Here is a 22,433-nt window from a genome sequence, read left to right on the forward strand (position 1 = left end):
CTTTTAGGTAGCTTTAAAATGTGAACTTCCAAAATTTTACAGCCTTTCAGTCTCTGGCTAACTATAAAGTTTGCTCCATATATTTACCATAAATCATCTCTATCTTTTCGTCCTTGGTGGAAAGCTGATAAAAAAGCAAAAGAGAATTTAATCAATAAACTGAAAATAACTCAGTGATAGTGAGCAACAGTGCAGATGTGGACAGTTTAAGTTTGAAGTATTGGGATGAAATCAAATTGATAAAATGTAATCTTTATTGTATATGGTGTTTGGGTCCTAATGTGAACAAGTAACAACCAAGAAATGAATTGATATGAATATGAGATTTAAACAATTCTACTTCAAAATACTGAAATACAAATATACTTAGTGAGAAAATAAAAATACATTCAGTGTCATGGAACCGGATTGACTTTGTTGCAAGTTATAAGTTTATGCTTATTTGAACATGCAAATAGAATAATCTAGCAGTTACAAATCTTATATTTCATCTTGAAAATAAAGTCTTAATCGGACAAGAATTCTGACTATATTTGCTAATGTAAAAATGCACCACCATATCTATAGCCTTACAGCCAAAGCAAAAGGTTGATGAACAAGATTTCTTTTTTGCTTTGTTTTATTTCCCCAATCACTGATTCAAAAAATTCAACAAATAAGGTTAAGACCTGTCTTGAGTCCCTGTATAATTAGAATGGTGACATTACATATTTAAATAAATATTTCCAAAAAAGGCACTTTTGGGGACTATAAAAAACATAAAGTACCAGCCAGGATGCCTTCTTGCTGGCAGCCAAAGTCAGTAACTGCAGTACGGAAAGTCTGTAGTAAAAGGTCCAACCATTTAGCATAGAGATTTTAAAAGAGTTGAAATCATGTCTGTCTTCGATGACCAAACAAAATGTATGGCCACAATAGGTAAAGGTAAAGGTTCCCCCGCACATGCGTGCTAGTCGTTTCTGACTCTAGGGGCCGGTGCTCATCTCCGTTTCAAAGCCGAAGAGCCAGCGCTTGTCCGAGGACGTCTCCGTGGTCATGTGGCCGGCATGACTAGACGCCAAAGGCGCACGGAACGCTGTTACCTTCCCACCGTAGTGGTCCCTATTTTTCTACTTGCATTTTTACGTGCTTTCGAACTGCTAGGTGGGCAGAAGCTGGGACGAGTAACAGGCGCTCACTCTGTTATGCGGCACTCGGGATTCGACCCGCCAAACTGCCGACCTTCTGATCGACAAGCTCAGCATCCTAACCCACTGAGCCACTGCATCCCTCATGGCCACAATACTTGCTGTGTTTTCCCAACATGGCATTTTCTTTAATATGTAGAAAAACACCATGGGAGTATACACAAATCTATTACTTTAGAATATTTTTAGAATAGCGGGATGCAACATTACCCATGCCCAACAGTTCTGTTTAGCTTCATAGCAGTATGCTGTGGACTGCATGCTCCAAAATGGTGGGTGAGACCAAAAGAAATATAAACATGAATTAATTTAATTTATATTTTATTAGTATGACATTATAGTAATATGTGTAATATTTTTCTTCTATTATCATAGTAAATAAATTGATAATTGATAATCAATTATAAATTGATAATATTTGGCCATTATCATTTAAGGGTTTTGAGATCTTTATGTAGCCAGGGAACCTAAAACTGCTTACCTTGTTTTTAGAAACAGGGTGACTTGAATTATAAATATGCCCTAGACTCTGCTACATGGAAGATGAGTAGAGATTAGCTCCTGTATTTACTGACAGTTTTATTGTTGTTTATTGCAGTGGGATTACTTGCTGTTTCTAGGAGCATTAAAAGCTAGAAGTAAGACATGAATCAATCCATGCCTTCCACTGTGGAGTGGATAGCTGTCAAAGCAAACCCATCATAATATATGACATTCTCAAATACATCAGCATTTATGTAGCCACAATTATTGGTGGATAAAGAAGGAAAAAGTAAAATATTATTTAAGTTGAGCTGAATCCCTGGTGAATCATTGCAGTTTCTTGATCATTTTGGGATTATTCAGTTTCTTGCTTGCTGAAGTGCATATGCTTGACTTTAGAGGAAAACATTTGTTTTTTCTTCCTTACTTATAAATGAACCTTGTTGCAGGAATAATTTTATTTTACTACTTCATTAGATGGAACACCTTCACAGAACCTCATTTATTTACTTTTATTTTACAGAAAAGAGAATTCGATGTGGACAGTCTCAGCAAATCAGAATTGAGGATGCTTCTGAGTATTTTAGAAGGAGAGTTGGAAGCACAAGATCTTGTGATTGAAGCTTTGAGGGTATGTCACTGTTTATTACAGAAACATTTTTCAATCTAGAATTAAAAGTATTGCTCAGATGTAGTAATGATTCTAACAACTATAGATGAATAATTAAATTTCAGTATCAGAAAGGATGGTACTTGATGAACTCTGGAATCTCTGTTTAGGCTCCAGGTCTGTAGGAATATTGTTGGGGCAAGATCTTTCAAAAGATTGTCCTGCAATGTTTAATTAAACAATACACTGATAATTAATACAAAAATACTGGGAAGGTTTTACTATGGTCAAGTGTTGGAGCACCCACAACTTCTAGAGGCAAGTCGTTTCACTTGTTCTCACTGTCAGGAAATTTCTCCTTAGTTTTAGGTTGCTTCTCTCCTTGATTAGTTTCTATCCATTGCTTCTTGTCTTGTCTTCTTGTGCTTTAGAAAATAGGTTTACCCCCTCTTCTTTGTGACATCCCGTTAGATATTGGAACACTGCTATCATGCCACGTCTAGTCCTTCTTTTCGTTAAACTAAACATATACAATTCCTGCAATTCTTCTTCATATGTTCTAGCTTCCAATCCTCTAATCATCTTTGTTGCTCTTCTCTGCACTTTTTCTAGAGTCTCAACATATTTTTATATTGTGGTGACCAAAACCGGATAAAATATTCCAAGTATGGTCTTACCAAGGCATTATCAAGTGGTATTAATACTTCATGTAATCTTGATTATCCCTAATAATGCAGCCTGTGTTGGCTTTTTTGTTAGCTGCAGCACACTGGTGGCTCATATTTAAGTGACTGTCCACTAGGACTCCTTAAGCTTAAGAGAAAGGATCTGGTGTGTGCCCATCCTGTCTGACCTGACAGAATGAGAAGATACCCTCAGGAAGAAGTAGTCCTGCAAATTGCCTTGATCCATACTATGCAAGGTTGTATTGCACCCAGAAAGAAACTGGGAACCAGGTTACTTGGTAATTAAGTTGCCTGCAGTTTCTATAATTGCCAGTAGCATGTCTAACAGCTTACTAAGAATTCTGGAATTTGTAGTCTAGCTCCTGGAGGGGTTCAGGTTGGCAAAAACTTCTAATGCAACTTGATTATTTAGGCTATACCAGCTATATATTACAGAATCCACAAGATGCCTGATAGAACCTCATGTGTTCTATAATGAGTAGCCACAAGTTATATCATTCCTGTTGCTAGTAATGGGTACATGGGTATATGCATGCCTTCATAAATCTAGCTCTCTCCGCTCTTCCTAATCAATGAGTGCAAGGTCCAGGTTTGCTGTAAAAGGGAGAGATGGAGGCATGCCAGAATCCTACATTTAATAACTGTTGGCTTTAGATGGAACAAGAAAACCTTCAGCTTAAAATTCTGAAATACTGCTATCTGTAAAGATGCTACTTTGCTACATCTGATTTGACTTGCTGTTTCATATGCTTAATACTTCATATCATCTAGTAGAATTTGGATAGAGAAATTGAAGCCATGCATAGATCTTACAATATAAGTCCATGCATGTCTTGAATTTCTCTATCCAAAGCATATCATGTCCATCTCTCTCTCTCTCTCTCTCTCTCTCTCTCTCTCTCTCTCTCTCTCTCTCTCTCTCTCTCTCTCTCTCTCACACACACACACACACACACACACACACACACACACAGCACTGCTATGGGGAAAAAAGACCTGTGGAACTCTCTACACATTATCTTTGGATTGGATTAAGTCATTTGACTAGTTATTTGTGGTTTATAAATGTGAATATAAAGTGAATATTCTTTTTTTTTCTTTGAATAATTAAGTCATCAACTAACTAGCTTTATTTTGACATCCCAGTTTAAATAAGATTGTTGCATTTTCACTTCAAATTTCTTTTTTTTTACAATTCTTCAGGTGGCAAAAAATATTAGCATTGTTCTCTTAGCTTGATCCAATTTAGAGTGTGCCATTCAATTTTAACCACAGTCATCAATTAATGGCCCAAACAGAGGTGTACGTTCTTATTTGCATTAAAAACAATATTCAAGCAATGCTATTACTTAGGACAGGGCTTTTCAACCAGTGGTACGGGTACCACCTGTGGTACATTGGCACCTGGCAGGTGATACACGACCATCCTAGGAAAGTGGTAGCGGGGGAGGGGAATGAGCTGAACTGGTGGCAGCACCGCACAAGCCTGAGTGAGAGACGACTGGAGCTGCAGGGCTGTCGGGGCTCAGCGGAAGCACCAGGATCAGTGCCAGGATCCAGCTGGTGCTCGACGCTGATCTTGGCTCTTCTGAGCCCAGAAGAAGTGCCGATCAGCTGGAATGTTGCAGCATCTCCAGGGTCTTTGATTTACATTCAGATGCTTGGCAACCGATTCATATTTATGACAGTCACAGTGTCCCAGGGTCATGTGAAGTGACCAAAACCTGCTGCAACCACCCAGCAGAGGTGGGGGGGAATAAAAACCAAACACCCCCCACCCCACCCTCAACAGAAATGCTCACAACAATGAAAACCTCGGACAGGAGGAAGAGCGCCGCCGGGCGGGCAGGCAGGTGTCTTGCTCGGCTGTGGCTTGGGGGGCACTTTTTTCAGTGCAATTGTAACTTTGAACAGTCACTAAGCGAACTGTTGTAAGTCGAGGACTACCTGTACTTCATCACTTTTTTCCTTTTTTTTGTCATCCAGTTTTTGACACCTTGCTGGGCGACTGGTGGTACTGAGATGTTGCCATTTCCTAAAAGTGGCACAATGGGTGAAAAGGTTGAAAAGCCCTGACTTAGGAAGTATTGCATTGCTTATGTAGATGCACATGAAGATGCATAACCATACTGTATTATAACATTCTTGTGTAAATGAAAGAGTGTTTCCAAATCTTCCTCTGCTTGCTAAAATTAATAGAAATATTAATACTATCAACTGAAAATATTAGCATTTAAAAATACAGAACCCTCTAAAATGGTTTGTGACTGACACTGAAAACCTATAAAACACAAACAACTTGTCAGAAAATCCTTAGCTTTAAATGCTGTTGTGTGTCAGACTTGAAGATTAATATATTCCACACACTGTGGGCTATAAATGGTGATGTTTCTCTAATGAAGCAGCATATGTATAATAACCTGAGAATAAGTAAAAGGAAATAATATTGGATATACTGTGTAAGATGCATTATATATACATTGTACATGGTCTTCTGTAGATAATACATTCCATGCTTTATAAACTAGTTTGCATTATCTTTTTATCTTGTATGATTAGACAAGAAGAAATATTTTAAGACCACCAGTGCACTGCTTGGTGATGATACGAATACAAGAATATACAGCAATTTTCTTTTTTTGTCATGTGGCCTTTCTTAAATAATAACTTAAGATATTGTTACCAAGTCTATTTACTCTATATTCAGAGGCTGTCTTTTGATATAAAACAGAATCTAATATCAAGATCAAATTGCAAGGAGTTTTCAAAATACTTTGACCCTAATCCTGAAATAAAATGCATAATCCACAGAGACAATTATAGAACTTTTTTCTGGGATAATTGATTTTAATTTTATTGACTGCAGCATAGGCAAACTCCAAAACTTCTAATATTAATAGTAAAGTAAAAATGCTAAAGTCTTCAACTTTATTGGTTATGTGCAAATTGTGATTTGTAAACTGGGAAATAATCTCAAAAATACACTGTTTTTTCTTTTTTCTCCAGAGAACCAAGTTGCTTTAAAATCCATTCATTTTTCCTCCCTAATGTCTTCCTCCTTACTGAGACTGCATTTGTTGATGCGATTAAATAATGTGGTCCTTGAGAAACAATTATGTATATGAAAAACACTGTTAATTAAATATAGTAAAATTAGAACGCAGGCAGTTAAATATTGGAATGATTTCTCTTTAGGAATCTAGCACTTATTTTTAAATGTACTGATTTAGTTTTTGAAATAAATAGCAATGTCCTTTATGTTGTATAAAAATATTATGTACAGTATGCTTGGGCTAGAGCCAGTATCTTTGAAGGCTTTGGAAGAAACTAAACTGTAAAGAATAAAAATGGATTTTGAGTATTCCTATTTGGGTCAGGAAGAATTGTTTTGTTCTTTATTTTCCATTGGATTTTTGGAAGTGTTTTTCCCTGTTTAATCCATGTTATTGGGTTAAATATATAGTTGTTAAATACATATTTATAAGTGTTTTGATGAACAATTTATTATATCTTTTTAGATGCTGTTTTCCCATATATGTGTCATTTTTGTTTGCAGCTGTCCTGAATGTATTTTTTTGCAATGTCTCTATTTGAATGAATCTTTATTGTCAAATTACAACTATTTATACATTGAGATTAGCTGAGCCTCCCTTTGTGCTCCCACCCCCCAACACACAGTGACAACAAACCCTCCATCTTACTACACCATGTGAACCAACATGATGGCATAAAAAAATTAAGAAAAATATTTGTTTTTAAAATGTTGTTAAATAATTTATCTGTTCCTCCTAGTCAGGAATAATCATTTCATGATAGTTGTTCCCAATTATTCAGAATTCCCTTAGGCTTATTAATGCTGGCCCCTTTTTTTCAGAAGGCAGGTGAACACATAATGATTTAGAATGCTTTTGATTTCCCATGAAAGCCTAATGTTTGCTGACTCTGCATTATTCATTTGAGAATGTTGTTTTATTGTACTACATTGGACTGTTTTAATTATTAGAGATTTATTGCGTGTTTGTGTGTGTGTGTGTGTATGTGTATTACAACACACCTTGCTTGGCCAATAAATCCTGCCAAGTTTTAGATGTAAATTTTGCTGAATCAACATAACAATACATGGAAGCCAATGACCCTAATTGCATATTATGCCAGAATATTGTTTAGCAAAACATAGCTTTCCTTCTCTCTCTTCAGGGTTGTGTTTCCCTCTCCTCCCCTGCAGCTACTATATCAGTTATCAGTTAAATAGGATCCTCAACATTTTTGTAGTGATGAACAGTACTGGAATTTGGAGAGAGGCTTTCACAACATGGCTGCCATGGAAAGAAAAAATTCCTGTTCCCATGAAACTCTTATGGTGGACATTATACATTATGCACACAAACGACAAAATACCAGTGACAAAATATACCCCCTTCTTTGCTCCATTTGTCAGTTAACCCCTTGAGGTTAAAGAAAATTAATTTGTTTCCGAATTTGCTCAAGGCAGACCTATAATGGAACTTGGATTCTATGAATCTTATGATGAACCCCAGATTTCTGCTGAGAAGGGAGCCCTATAACTGAATACCAAACATAGGCTTTCTCATCCAAAGTCAAGCAGTATACCTAGCCATGAAAGCACAGAAATATGTGACAATATTAACACCTTACACCAATAGAAAAAAAAACAGCCTGGCAAAACATACCTACATACCAACCTACAATACATAAAATATAAACAAAACATACTATCCTATTTTATGCCAATAATAAAAAAATTATGGAGCACTTTGAACATTGCATTTAAAAAAAAAAACTACACATAATGAGAGATGCACAGCACAGGCAGAATTCTTCCTTTGTCCTCCAGTACTCTGAGACTTTCCCCACAATAAATCTGGACCTCTAGTTTATTGTCTTCACCACTTTTTTAAAGATAGCAGGCAAATTTTGAAGGAGCACATTGGGTTACGTTTTTATTTGGGGGATTATAAGAAATCAAAGGTATTCTTGGTAATACAAGTAGCATTTGTAGCATTCTATCCTCCCAAGAAAAGTCTTTAAAAAAAATCAGGTGGACTAGAAAGCCATGGAAAGGGACATTCATAGAGGCAAATAGGTGTCTATAATTCCTATGTTGGATTCCCAGACTTGGGGAATCACAAAGGCTAGATGTTATGAGTTTGTCACATGGACGTTACTGCAAATAATAACATACTTTTCTTGGTGGACACATTTAATTGTCAAGCATAGAGTAAAAGCATTGCCAGTTTCAGGCATAGGTATAGAAAAGTAATGGCCATAAATAAATATCTGTATGTCTGTGTGAATGCCATTTGGCACATTTTAACATAAATTTAATAAAATAGCCCAGATGTCAGGGGTGTAGACCTATTGTACTTATGGAGGGTAATTACCAAAATCAACTAAGACATTTGTCCTTTTGGTTAAGTTTATATTTTTCTCACAGCAAATGGCATTAATCTGCAATTATATTTGCTTTGGTTGTTTTTAAAAATGATGTCTTTGTTATTAAAAATCACAATTTGTATACACAACAAATTACCAAAATTCAAATTAAGTAATAAGCTCTGGATAATTTGCTCAGAATATCACTGCATTTTAAAGCAGCTCGGGCAGACAGCTAGGGAAATTACTTCAAAACTTGTGATTTGATTTCTAGAGCTGAACATTCTCACTTGAGTGTCCTATAACTTAATAGATACTTGAATTTACTGACCTTGGTTCAGTTTATTTCGTAAGTGGAAATGAGATGCTTCCCATGTAGATTGCTAAAATAATATGTCAGATTCCTCTATTGAACTTTTTGAAACAAGAGATGGATCTGTAACTAAGTGTCACATGGCAACCTAAACTCTAGGTCAGATCTGGGAAAAGATTTCCATATAAGTCATTTTTCAAGATAAAAAGTATTCCTCTTTATTACACACCCCACACATGTTATTCAAGCACAGGATTACTAAGGAATAGGAAGAAGCTTTGACCTCCAACACAGCACTCAAGTTTTCTTTCTTGCTATTAATAAAGGAGATGCTTCCTTTTTTTCTCCTTCCCTCTCTTAGTCATAAAATGTTATCTGAACAACCAAAGCTCACAGAACCTGTAGAAGCAGTTTTAGTTGCTTCTTCAGTAGCCACCCGGTTTCATGATCATTCATCAGTCCTGTCAACTCTGGATATTGCACCAACAGTTGACATTCTAAAGGTATTGCTGGCTCCATTGGTAGCTCTTTTCTAGGAATGAAAGCTACTTCAAAATAAACATTACTGTGCTGATGATAAGGAGTGAAAATCCTGATTAAAAAGCAGACTGCAAAACAGGCCATCAAAGAGCTGCTTAGCCCTCATTTAGCAAGCACAAGTGAGAAGTTTTCATATCTATGCATGGTTGCTAAGCAAGGGAGTTCTAAATGAGGACTATCTGTACATCCATTAACAAATTAGGAAGATGTAATCCTGTCCATTGTGTTTAGTACAGTTGTAATTTCTTACCAATTGCAGATGAACGTTTCAAGATCACAAACTGCTCTAACTGGGTTTCTATTTTAAGCTGTTCTTTTAAGCAGGGCAAGCATTTCAGTCCCTGGCTTTCATTATCAAAATTTAAGAGTACCGAGGTAGAACATTGTTCAGTCTGCTTAATAGCTCTCACCTTTGCCAGCCAGTATGTTCTGCCATTCTGGCAAGAGATGATGCTTATTGTCCACTCCTGACAGTTTGGAAAACTGCTTTAGACTTTCAAGGCAGGAGGTTGGTGTCGAGGCTACGAGGGACAGGAAGTAGAGCCACTATCAAGACAACGGCCTGATCAAAGAAGATTGAATCCAGGGCAGGAATGTGAGATGAGTAAATATATCAGACAAATTTTTTCCTAATTCTCAGGAAGATAAAGAGAGGGAATAGAGAAATGCATTCAGACTTGTAAGACCTTGATATTATAGCTTTAGAATAAAAGTACTGGCTACGTGACATGGATATCAAGCCTGATCTAGAACTGATACTTTTATTAGTCTTTCCAACTCCTGTATGAAGATTCTGGGATTATACTGGAGACTGTCTACATATAAAATGTGTGCTCTAATTATTTAGATGCAGACGTTCAGTTTAAATTTCAATTTAACTTTAATCTATTTTTACAAAATTTACCCACATTAGTAAATGAAAAGGGCATGTGTTACTTTGGGGATATAAGTCCTGTCTGCATTAGAGATCATACAAAGAGTTAGAATGGGATAGAAAAGAGGACTAACTTTGTGCTAGATTATTATGCAAAGAAATGTAGCTGTAATGGCCATCAACATTCATGTCCATTTTTGTTGCTGTTGTTTGAAAAACTGAGTATCTCTTAATGAACAGTTTAGAAATACCCTTCCTTCTTTTGAATAGCTTTGTTTTAAATTTGAACTTGCTCTTTTCTGAAGCATTTCAAAGCATATTTCAATAAATTAATTCATGCACACACAGAGGAAGAATGAATGTTGAGTCCTAGACAATCCTGTGACCTGTTGGATCATGCTTTGAGGGTAGAGCAGCCTGATGTGACCAGAATGAATATTAAATGTTAGGCTAACCATATATTTCTTTTTATACCAATGCTGGATGGAACAATGGATCCTATATTTTTTCATACATTGTTTAGGTTACCAGATTTTAGGTACTTTGATTCAAAAATTGTAGCAGAATAATAATAATAATAATAATAATAATAATAATAATAATAATAATAATAATAATAATAATAATAATAATAATAATAATAATTTCATTTATATACCGCCCTTCTCCCGAAGGACTCAGGGCGGTGAACAGGGCAGACATATAAAAATACAAAAATACAAAAGTTAAAAAGAATTAAACATGTGCCCAAGCTAAAAACAGTAAATACATATATTAAAAATGACAATAAAAACCCAACCCATCCCCCATCAGGCCAAGCCAGCTTGTTCAAATAAGTGTGTCTTCAGATCGCGTCGGAAGGAGCGAAGGTCGGGCGCCATCCGGAGCTCAACCGGCAACCGATTCTATAGCTCCGGGGTGCCCACAGAGAAGGACCTCCCCCTGGGGGCCACCAATCGACATTCTCTGATCGGTGGCACCCTGAGGAGGCCCTCTCTGTGGGTGCGCACAGGGTGGAGGGAAGTTGATGCCGGCAGCAGGTGCTCCCTAAGGTACTCCGGACCCATGCCATGTAGGGCCTTAAACACCATTACCAGTACCTTGAATCTCACCCGGAAGACAACTGGTAACCAATGCAGCTCACGGAGCAGAGGTGTAACATGGGAGTATCGGGAGACTCCCAACACAACTCTCGCAGCTGCATTCTGTACCAGTTGGAGCCTCCGAGTGGTCCTCAAGGGCAGCCCCATGTAGAGAGCGTTGCAGTAGTCCAGGCGAGAGGTCACGAGAGCATGAGTGACCGTACATAGGGCATCCCAGTCTAGATAGGGCTGCAACTGGCGGACCAGGTGAACCTGGGCGAAGGCCCCCCTAGTCACGGCCACCATGTGATCTTCCAAAGTAAGCCGTGAATCTAGGACTCCCAAGTTGCGAGCCCTATCTACGGGGGGTAATAGTTCACCCCCCATAGAAAGAGATGGAATATTCTGAATATCCCGGGATGCCGGTATGCACAGCCACTCAGTCTTGTCGGGGTTGAGTTGAAGTCTGTTCCTCCCCATCCAGACCCGAACCGCCTCCAGGCAACGGGACATCACGTCGAGGGCATCACTGGGGTGGTTTGGGGTTGAAATAAAAAGCTGGGTATCATCGGCATACTGATGATACCCAACTCCAAAACCACGAATGATCTCACCCAGCGGTTTCATGTAGATGTTGAACAGGAGAGGCGAGAGGACCGACCCCTGAGGAACTCCACAAACGAGAGACCTCGAGGTCGACCTCTGCTCCCCTGCCAACACCGACTGCGAATGTCCCAGGAGATAGGAGGAGAACCACTGCAAAACTGTGCCTCCCACTCCCAATCCCCTGAGACACCGCAGCAAGATACCATGGTCGATGGTATCGAACGCCGCTGAGAAGTCTAATAGGACTAGGACAGAGGAATGTCCCCTGTCCCGAGCCCTCCAGAGATCATTCACCAGAGCGACCAATGCATCATATGGGCTACGTTGGGGGTACAAACTAACAAATAAACAAATACAATGAGAGTTTTAGTAACAGACAGAGCTGTAGAAGACAAGCCATGCATTGATTTTGGGATGCATATAACATACATAAGATCTTTTGTCAGATAAAACCAAGAATGAAAAATCTGTCTATTTTTACTGTCTTTCAGAGTATAAAGATTATATCTTGAATATATTACAGTGTTATCTGTGAGTGAACATTATTAGTTTTAGTGATTGAAATCAGAATTATACATTGGATCAGGAAGCCAAGAAACAGTCAGCTCAGTAGCCCAAAATACTGCTTTAATCTTTGATTTGAAAAATTATATATGATTCTCATATTTAATTAATTAGGATTTTTTTTATGAAGCCAGAGTATCCTTTTCTTCCTTGGGCTGCATTTTGTGTTGACTTCATGAAACCAGTCCCTGAATGGTACCCCAAGTACATATTATTAATGTCAGGCTTTCTATAGCTGACTTTTTAAGGCACCTGTTCCAATTTAATCTGTCTTCTTGGGCAGCCAAAATTACTCATGAACTTTGCTTTCATTCTCTTCTCATTTCTAATTAGAACCTGCCCTTTGACAGAGGCTACTACATTAGATGGAGGAAGTGATTCAAGCAAGATATAGGGGTTTATATGCATATAATTGAATATTCTTTTTCCAAGATAATTGCTATCTGTCTCACACAATATACTAAGAGGAATTCTTAAGTCAAATTAAATTTGAGAGAACACTGAATCCACAAATTATGCCTAACCAATTTTAGTGTTACCTGGAGGTAAATAGAGCAATTATATCTTGCAGTAACAAAGATGAAATCTAATGGCAACAGTCAAATGGAACTTGAGAATCCCACTGAAATCAATATGATACAGTACTTTAGGGGCTTCACTTTTTGCTTATAAAAAGTATATCAATTTTAAAATCTAAACTGTCTTACACAAGCACTTGCCAGTTTAAAAAAAGAAAATATTTACAAAATTAATTATTATTCAAAACACAGTAGAGGATTCTATTCTACTGAAAGTTTAGCAATAAAGTGCATAAATATTCTTTTATTCAATTATCCTTTGGAAGTAATAAAATTGCTTTAACCTCATAAATGAAACTAAGGAATAAGGGAAAGGCAGATCTCCCTAGAATAATTCTTGAAACTTTTTATTGCCGCAGTTATGGTTTTTGCCTATTTTGCAGCATTTGCCATGTTAACTGTTGGGAGAAACAGAGCAAAGCATCAGCAGGTAGCTTGAAATGTTAGTCTTTTTTGTGTAAAAACAAGTTATTCTTGACATAGGTGGGCCCCACACTCTTTACACACATAATTCCTTGTACATCTTCGGAATTCAGATGAATGCATTACTTACCTTAAGGTAGGGATGGGCAAGTATGGCAACTTTATGACCTCTCAGAATTCCTAATCTAGGGCTAGGGTTAGGGTTGGCTCAGGAATTCTGAGAGTTGAAATCCACAATTCTTCAACTCCCAGAATAGTTGCCTACCATAGTTGCCCACTCCTGCTTTATCATCATCATTATCATCATTTCATGGACAAGATGGATAATCAATGTAATTTAATAAATAAAGGTTGTCCTGATAGACTGGTCTCACCGGAAAACACTTAAAGAAATAAATAAAATATCAAATATATGACAGTTCTGTATCTGGGATGAAGTTGCTCCACAGTGCTCATCTGGTTTCTCTTCAGATTGTATAAATGATTTGCTATATTTCAAAATAAAAAAAATTACTTACTCTGCCCTTGGGATTTGAGAATGGGTGTAGTATATCTTAGCCTCAGCAATAGGCAAACTTGACTCATCCCCAGATTGGTTAAGTAGAGTTTGGGAATTGGGTAGAGACTACCAGAGATTGCTGGGTCATCTGACAAGAGGGCAGTGACAAAGCATTTTGGTTTGCTGCCAAGAAAACTACATGGGCACAAACATGTATTTATCAAGGAGTTGTGTTTGTCTCAAAAAAGTATTTACTTTTTATTTTAAGTCATGGAATAAAAATAAACTAGTTGATATAATGAAAACCCATGTTGCAACCATTTCAGCCCTACAGTCAATGATTTCAAATTATTGAACTCATTGGATGCATTGGAAGTTGTTCTACTGATGTTAGAGAGAATAGAGTGGTGATATGGTAAATATTTAAAATTTATTCATTATGGGGAGGGGTAATCAAGGAGTATATATTTTTCTTTCCATAACATCATAGTCCAGTTCATTTAACAGTTCCCAAAGTGTTATCTGTGGATAAGTCCTTGATCTGTATTTAATCTTGTATGTGATTTTTCTCCTTTCCTTTTGCTGTTCCAGCAGCTATCTTCTTAGGGTTCTCAGGCAGCTCAGCCACTGGGTGTGGGACTAGGTTTTCAGCACATGCTTATGAGTAATAGGAGGGAAGGATTCATCACTGCAGGCTTACTATTGCAGTAAGTCGTTCCTGATATATATTTCTCTGGATATGAAGAAGTACAGGTTGTGATAATACAGTATCTCATGAAAGACACTGATTAATGATCTCCTGGATTGGAAGAGGGGAAGGTGAACCCTAGTTCACATCAACTGTAACACATTTAGAAGTATGGTTTATTGATGCAATGGCAGTGGGTTGAAAGAATGTCTGCAATTCAGCTCCTGAAATGTCAAACCCATATGTAAATGTCTTCTGAATTCATGTACATTACTCATAGTTTATTTTTGGTTCCCTCTGTAGTGCAGCTCTAAATTGCTTTTCAAGAAAACATGATATCAAAGTAGCTCAAAAATTGCTTTAAGGTTGTTATATACATTTTCTCCTCTCAATATGAATAATATAAAAACTGAATAGCTAAGAATATTTGACTACTGAATGCCAAACCCTAAGGTGCTTTCAGTTTGTTAAATAAGAAACATATGATTGTTAAGTGTAGTCTGATAGGCAGTGGAATACACTGGATAGTAATTCAATAGTCTTGTTGTTTTCTGGCAGGGCTCTTTGTACATTTGCTCCAGGTGTATATCACATAGTTTTTCAACAAGAGCAGTTTCTTTTCCTTCCCTTTCCTTCCCTTCCTTTCCCTCCTCCCATTCCTGAAACAGCTGGGTGGTTAATAATGAAAATTAATTCATAGATTCCTCATAGTAAAAAGACCAAAATATAATATAAACAAAGTTTTATTTAGCCATATCATTTAACGGATGTTCCATTCCATTCTGTTCCTTAGTTCTAATATTTTTCATCCCATCTCTAACGGTCAGTGTTCTTTATCATCTGGGCACATTCAGTCTGCATAGGCTATTTTGAACTCTTTTCTTTTTTCTTTCTTAAAGAGGTTTTGTTATTTTGCAAGTTTGATAATTTTTTTCCAAGCCTGCTGATATTTGCCAATACTATATCAGCATATGGATGGGCTGGATGCAGCTGAAAGAATGAATTTGCCATTTGAGTATAAAATACAGACTCAGGTTTATAGGAAATGAAAGGCAAAGAGTGACATATATTAAAGGATAATGAGGCCATTGATCAAGAACTGGGCATGATTTCAGGAATTATTGTCCTTTCCTTTTCTTAACTTTGGGTTGTATGCACAGGTGTTTGGGCACTAAGACCAGTTTGAGTTATTTTTTACTAAGAGTCAAGAAAATAACTTGTCTTGGCTTCCGGTTTGTGCATGTGGCGCTTCCGGACGTTCAGGGACAATCTGTCTCCTGCTGTCCGTTTCTTTCTTGTTTGGAGGACCCTGAAAAAGGTCAAAAATTGCCCTGGAGGGGCAATTACCAAGAGGACTTCCCTGTGATCGCGGAAGGGCAGCAGCCCTTCGCTGGAATCCGGGATCATCTCCTTTGGCCGGAAGAAGAGACCGGCCATAAAGATGGCCGATCACTAAGCCGCTCCCTGCCGAAAGCCAAAAATACTAACTAGCACTACGAAGCAATCTGGAGGACCTGGGTGAGCTTTTACCTTTCCTATTCTCTTAATCATCTTCCTGTGGGACTTTCCTGAAAATCTCTTTCCCTATTTTTGAGAAAACGGCGAATACCTATTTTGGGAACAAAGCTTAAAGCCTCAAAGTTACAAAAGAAATCCAATTAATGCAGCAAAGAATTTAAGCAATTTCAGTTGTACTTACTAACACTAAAACAGGAGATTTCAAAGAACAACAAAAGCAACCTACAGAAAACCTTAAAGTCCAAACTTTAATAGCAACTACAAAACTTATAAGCCAAAAAGTAACAGCACCTGAAGAAAGCAACACCAAGAGTGAAGACACTAAAGGCCTTCAAATACACTATATTGAGAATTCAGTTAATCAAATGATAAATACAATACAAGCTACTACTTTCTACCTAACCCAGATAGAATTGGAAGAACAAAAAGATTTGACTGATTTCATGACAATTATATTATATCAACCACCAAAAACTGAACTACCAAAGCAAAAATACAATGGTTACAAAGGGGACATGTTCCTTACAAAACTGATTTGGATACGCTCCCTGGATTCAAATAAGGGATACAGGAAGAAAGGAAGATATATTTGAGAATTTAAAGATACAAAGAGCGAAGCATGATTGGCATAAAAGGAAGGCAAGAGTTAGATTTAAAAGACTGAACTTGTTTATCTTTTGGGATTCCTAAAGATAGACTATAAAAATATCTTTCTATGGATTAAGGGGAATCTCTAAAAATATATCACTGATTTTACATTTAGCTCTTAGATTTGTAAAGGAAATATAACTCCGAACTATATTATAGAATTTGGGATGACAGATTAAAAGATAATATTTTAATAATTAATGTATGGTTAAGATGCCTTATAAAATATTCAGTGGCTATTTTAGACCTATAGTATAGAATATATAATTTTATATATAAAAGATAGCATTTTAATAATTGTTGAATGGTTAAGGCAAAAAATACATTTCTAATAACTGGTGATTTGCTAAGATGAAAATTAGACTTTAATGGTAAAACATAAGAATGTTTTGTAATGAACAATACAAGTTTTGTAGAGAAAAGATTTTTTTTAATTGAAATAGGGAATTGTGGGTCACCCAAAATTAAGTATATATGTGTGTGTGTGTGTGTGTGTGTGTGTGTGTGTGTGTGTGTATGTATATATATATATGTGTATATATATGTATATGTATGTATGTACATGTGTGTGTGTATATATGTATATGTATATGTATAATATATATATATTATATATATATATATGTAATAGGCTATGCTAAAATATATTATTGCAATTAGATAAAATTTAAAAACAGGATATTGATATGTATATTTTGAATTCTGTTGATTGACTTGGTTATAACCAGAAATATACTTGCTTATTTTGATTATGTAATCACTAAGGGAATTAGAGAGGACATCTCTGTTGATGTAACCTGAACTATTTACAAATGGTTATTTCTTATTTTAATTACCTGTCAGGACCCATCCCAATCCACGTCTTAGGAAAACAAAAACTCTTGGAGTCAGTTCTAGTCCAAAAGGAATTTTTACTAGTACATACTTGGTTGTGGAAATACAGGACAGGACTTAGTATTGTTTTACAAATTGAAACTTTATAAAGGGTTCCCAGTTCAACCCCCCTTCCCTCAACCCCATTTGGTCAGCCCCCATCATTTTACTTCATGTCATCCCTTTCATGGGAAAAAAGGAACTTCGAATCTTTATGGTGATTGCCTTCTTCCTCTACAGAATTAAATGAAGACACAGGCCAGACGCCTTCTTCTCTAACCCTCCCTTTTGTTCCCCCAGTTCAAAAGATTTCCCTTGGTCTTTGAAATAACCTAAGGCAGGCTGAATCTACATGCGCTCCTCCTTCCTCGGGAGATGGCAGAATCCATGGGGGGGGGATAATGTTTTAAACATACATTTATGAATGTGATATAAATGGATTTTGACATTACCCAACCACCATATTGTTTCACAAATACATGTATAGATAAGTTGTTATCTCTGGTAATCCTTAATAGATTTTTGTTGATCATAAATAAAATCATGATTACATTTTTAAAGGATTTTTTTTACAGACAAGAAATGGGATAAGAGAAGAAAAGATCTTTTGAAATGACAAATTATTAAAATTCTTTGTACTTGTTAAGGAGGGTCATTTCTTTATATATTTCTTTTCTTTTTCTTTATGATATTCTTATTTTTTACTTCTTTTCCATTTTTTCTATTTCCTTTTTCTTTTCTGCACCTTTCTTTTTTAGTTTGTAGTTTTTATCTTTGTAATCATAATTTTTAATAAAACTACAAAAAAACCCTCAAAGTAGATATAACTATATTTGCTTAGTAAATGTAAGGAACTTATTTTTCCTTCATGAGCTGTATTTGTTGTACAAGATACATTGGGTGACAGTTTGTTTCCAAGTCCAATTCAAGGTGTTGATTATGATCTTTAGAGCCCTAAGCCAAGTAAGGTTAGCTTACTTAGGGAGAATTCCAACTAGAAGGATCCAGCAGAGAGCCTTCTCTGCTGTTCCCCTCACATTCTCCTCCCATGTGGACCCAGATTGTTGGGGGCAATAAGCTGACTTTGTAATAATGCCAGTGGGGGGGGCAAAAGCCCTAATAAGCAGACATATACATAGAATGAAGGCTATTGCTAAGCAAATTGATTTGTGCTTAGATTGTAAGCCGCCCTGAGTCTTCGGAGAAGGACGGGATTTAAATGGGATTAAATGTGGGACCCAACTCTCTTGGCCTTTCAGAAAGGTGTAAAAATGGCTCTGTGGCTTTACATGTGGCTCACAGAAGAGCATGCCACCATGGGGATGATTAGCACCCTGAAAGCCCTCCTCCTTCCTTTTAATTGACTTTTAATATTAATTTTAATCCATACTTGCCTTTCTAAGTTGCAAATTTCATGTACTATTTTTTATGTTTTAATACATTTGTCTTGTACATTGACCAAAGTCCCTCTGTGAGGGAAATGGGTGATTTCAAAACTTTGATAAATAAAAAAATAAAAATAATACTATTAAAACAAAAATTTAATAAAATGATAATGATATCAATAATGATCAATAAAATAAAACACTTTACCAGTGTAATTGTATGCCTGTTTTTATTTACCCATTAATTGTCTTCCTATTAATTGTTATGGAGCTGCTTCTATAGATGTTTTACCTATCATCTGATATATGGTAATTCATACATGACATACAGAATCAGACTAATGACTTATCTAAGACTTGCACTATCAGTGGTCAGTTCAGATCATAATCTTTCTGAATTAGAGTTTAACATTACAATTTATTTTATGTGGATTATCAATACAGTCCACTATATTGGCTCTTCCTGATGTTTTAAATGCTGCCATCTATTTTTTTAATTATTTCTTTTGTTCTACATGTTTTTGCTGACCATCGGGAATCTCTTAAATGCATTTGACCAATTATGTCATTTTATAGTGTATATTACTTTATCCATGTCTTCTTGGATGCTAATCTCAAAGAACAATTTGCAGATAGTGTTCTATATGTATTAGTTTAAATGAAAATGTCTATATGATCTGGCTAAATTGAGAAATATGCAGTGTCGTTAATAGTATTGTTAGCTAGTTGTTTTTAAGTATACAATTTTGGTAAAGGGAATGCTGCAGTGGACTTGCAAGGTATAAAATTCATATGAAATGGAAAATATATATAATATTAGCCAAAGTAATGGAGAAAGAAAACAACCTGGGTGCAGCCAAAATTATTTATTGACAGTTTGACTAATTCTATTAGAAGGTTGATTGAATAAAGCATACTAAATAATTTTTTAAATATTGCAAACTTTACTGCTTCACAGTTGAAATGCTGGTATTACATTTAAAATACATTTTTGAGATTCTGAATCTTGTTGTTATCAATCATTACTTTGCTTATTGTGAATTTCCTTGAATATGGTTTTCTTTGGGGAATAGTTGCATTTAAACTAATATCTAATCTGAGTTGGAACTTTTCATTTATCTAAGGAGAAAGGTTGTGTAATTATGATTTTAAAAATACAAAATCAACATTAAAAAGAATTATTAAAGAAACACAACCTGATTTTTCTTATTGTTTCCATTCTTTAAAAAAGCAAACTTTTTGAATAGAGGAGGTTTCCTTGGCAACCATTGTTCCAGCTAATTCTTCAGTGATATCTAAATTGTATATGTAGCAATATTCTGTTACTATGGAAACAAATGTGATAAAATATCTGTATTTGTAGAACTTTAGAATAGTCTTGTCTATGAAAGAGGGAAAACAACTGAAAAGTTTGCATTTTCCCTTTTTCTAATAGTTTTGATGTCATGGAAAATGTATATCCTTGATCAACAAGAAAACAGTTATTTATGATCAAGATTCCTGTAAAAACACATATTTTAGAATCAAATATTCAGAGCAAATAAGTTGACATTGTATGTGATTGTATAACACAATCTTTGGAAAATGGTCTCTGATTCTCAGCTATTATGAAGGGAAATACTGAAATCTATTATTAGTTCTCTTGGACTCACATTTTCTTCAGAAAATTAGTTCCTGGCAGTTCTTCCTATAGCTATGCTTCATATGAAATCTCAGTTTGATCCTGAATTCTAGGGTAAGAAAAAGGTGGAGATGGAAAAGAGGTTTTTCTCATTTTTTTGCTTGTTCAAAGTCTGGATCTTTCCACATCTTATTCCTAATGATTTTAAATAAGTGTTAGGTTGCAATTACCTAGAAATTTGACCTAAAGTATCAATGCTAGAATATTGTTTGGAGGCAACAGGTCTTCCGAAGGTAATGCCTGGAAAGGGAGGAGTGATTTGACTTCTCTGGAAGTAGGGATTGGGCGGAACCAAGATGGTGGAGAGGCAGCAAAGGCTGTAAAGAGCTCCTCCAAAAGTAAAAGTTTTATTTTATTTTACTTTATTTTAACTTTTTAACCTCTTTTAATATTGTATTTTAACCTACCTCTTTAAAAAATTTTAAACCCATTTTTAACCCATTTCAACCTTTTAAACCATAGTTTTAAACTTATTTTTAAACCTGTTTTAACAAACCTGAATGGGGAAAAGAAGGAAGAGACAGCACTCTGCAGCAGAAAGTATATCCAAGCCTTTGAAGCAGCAGAAAATGGAGGATTATATTGCAAACAGACAGTCTGCTCCAGTAAGTAACTCATTCGCAGGCACCTTATCAGATAAATTTAATTTATGTGACTCTTTGGAATGGGACTTACAAACCGGAGAGCAGACAGCGTGTGGAGTTGTCCTCCTCCCTCTTGGAGAATGGCTCCCCTCCTTGGAATCTGGCAACAGCCTCTTTTACACAGGAGGGAGATGTAGCAAATTTGAAGGGGGAAAATGTGACAGACTTCCTCTCTAGACAATGTTTGCTTACAGCTCAAACTGTAAACTCAATATATAATCTCTTGTCAATTGTCATGGATAAGGTTGATTGTCTGAAAGAGTCTTTTGCAGAGTTTGTTAGGAGCCACACAAATACTGTGGAAGGACTTGGGAGGATAACCATGGACAGACATGGGATGGCTTACTCAGAAGGTGAAAGTAGAGAAGGACCTTGTTCTCCTCCCAAAAATTTGAACACCTACAGAGAAAACACTCAATCAGGCAAAGGTCTAAGAGATGACCAATATAACTACAGTCTGCAAACTAACCAGGTTACTTTGCAAATTTATGACAAGACAGTAAATAGAGGGCGTTGGAGCAATAGAAAAGCTATTAGGCTGTCCCTGAGCCAGCTGCTCCGCTGTGAATTCACTCTGATAGATCTACTACATGCAGAGTGGCTGCCAGCAAGAACACAATGTATGAGAATTCTCCTATCATTCAAGCAGCGCACAATTCCCTCCATGCTCTTCAGAATGAAGCCCTTTCTGAGCTTTTTCTCAATATTTCCAATAAGGGTCTTTTGCTCAGAAAAAGTGTGCCCACTCTTGAAACAGCATCACCAAGAGAGAACTGTCGCTTTAAATCTAGGCTGCAACAGCCCTCACACTACTAAGCCTGAGGCTGCTGCAACTGAACTGACCCTGAGAAAGCAAAGTAGCAATATACGAACTGTGTTACCCACAGCTGCAGGAACTGCTGAGGATGTGCCAGAGGAAATGTTGATTGACCTACTCAGTGCATTGCCAGAACCTGAGCAAGTTAACATCATTCAAAGATTGGATGACCTAAAAGAGGCACTGACAACAACCCAATCTACAGCAAAGCCTCTATTTAATTTGGCTCCACTAAACACGCAACCTTGTGACAAGATATTTAATCAACAATCTGCTTTTACCTCAACAGTAAAAAAAGGTGTTGTCACACAGGCTGAGAGTGGAGTAACTGCACTGACTG

At 36.4% G+C, this 22,433-nt stretch overlaps 1 protein-coding gene across 1 annotated transcript in view; it reads left to right on the plus strand.

Moving 5' to 3' along the window:
* The window catches only part of CTTNBP2 (cortactin binding protein 2), a 170,514-nt gene that overhangs the window by 17,734 nt on the left and 130,347 nt on the right, over window positions 1–22,433 (plus strand). The window contains exon 2 of the mRNA XM_083366677.1: window positions 2,194–2,301. Within this exon, the coding sequence (XP_083222803.1) occupies window positions 2,194–2,301 (108 nt within the window). The remainder of the gene's footprint in view (window positions 1–2,193; window positions 2,302–22,433) is intronic.

Source organism: Vipera ursinii (assembly GCF_947247035.1).
Source record: "Vipera ursinii genome assembly, chromosome: 6".
NCBI lineage: Eukaryota > Metazoa > Chordata > Lepidosauria > Squamata > Viperidae > Vipera > Vipera ursinii.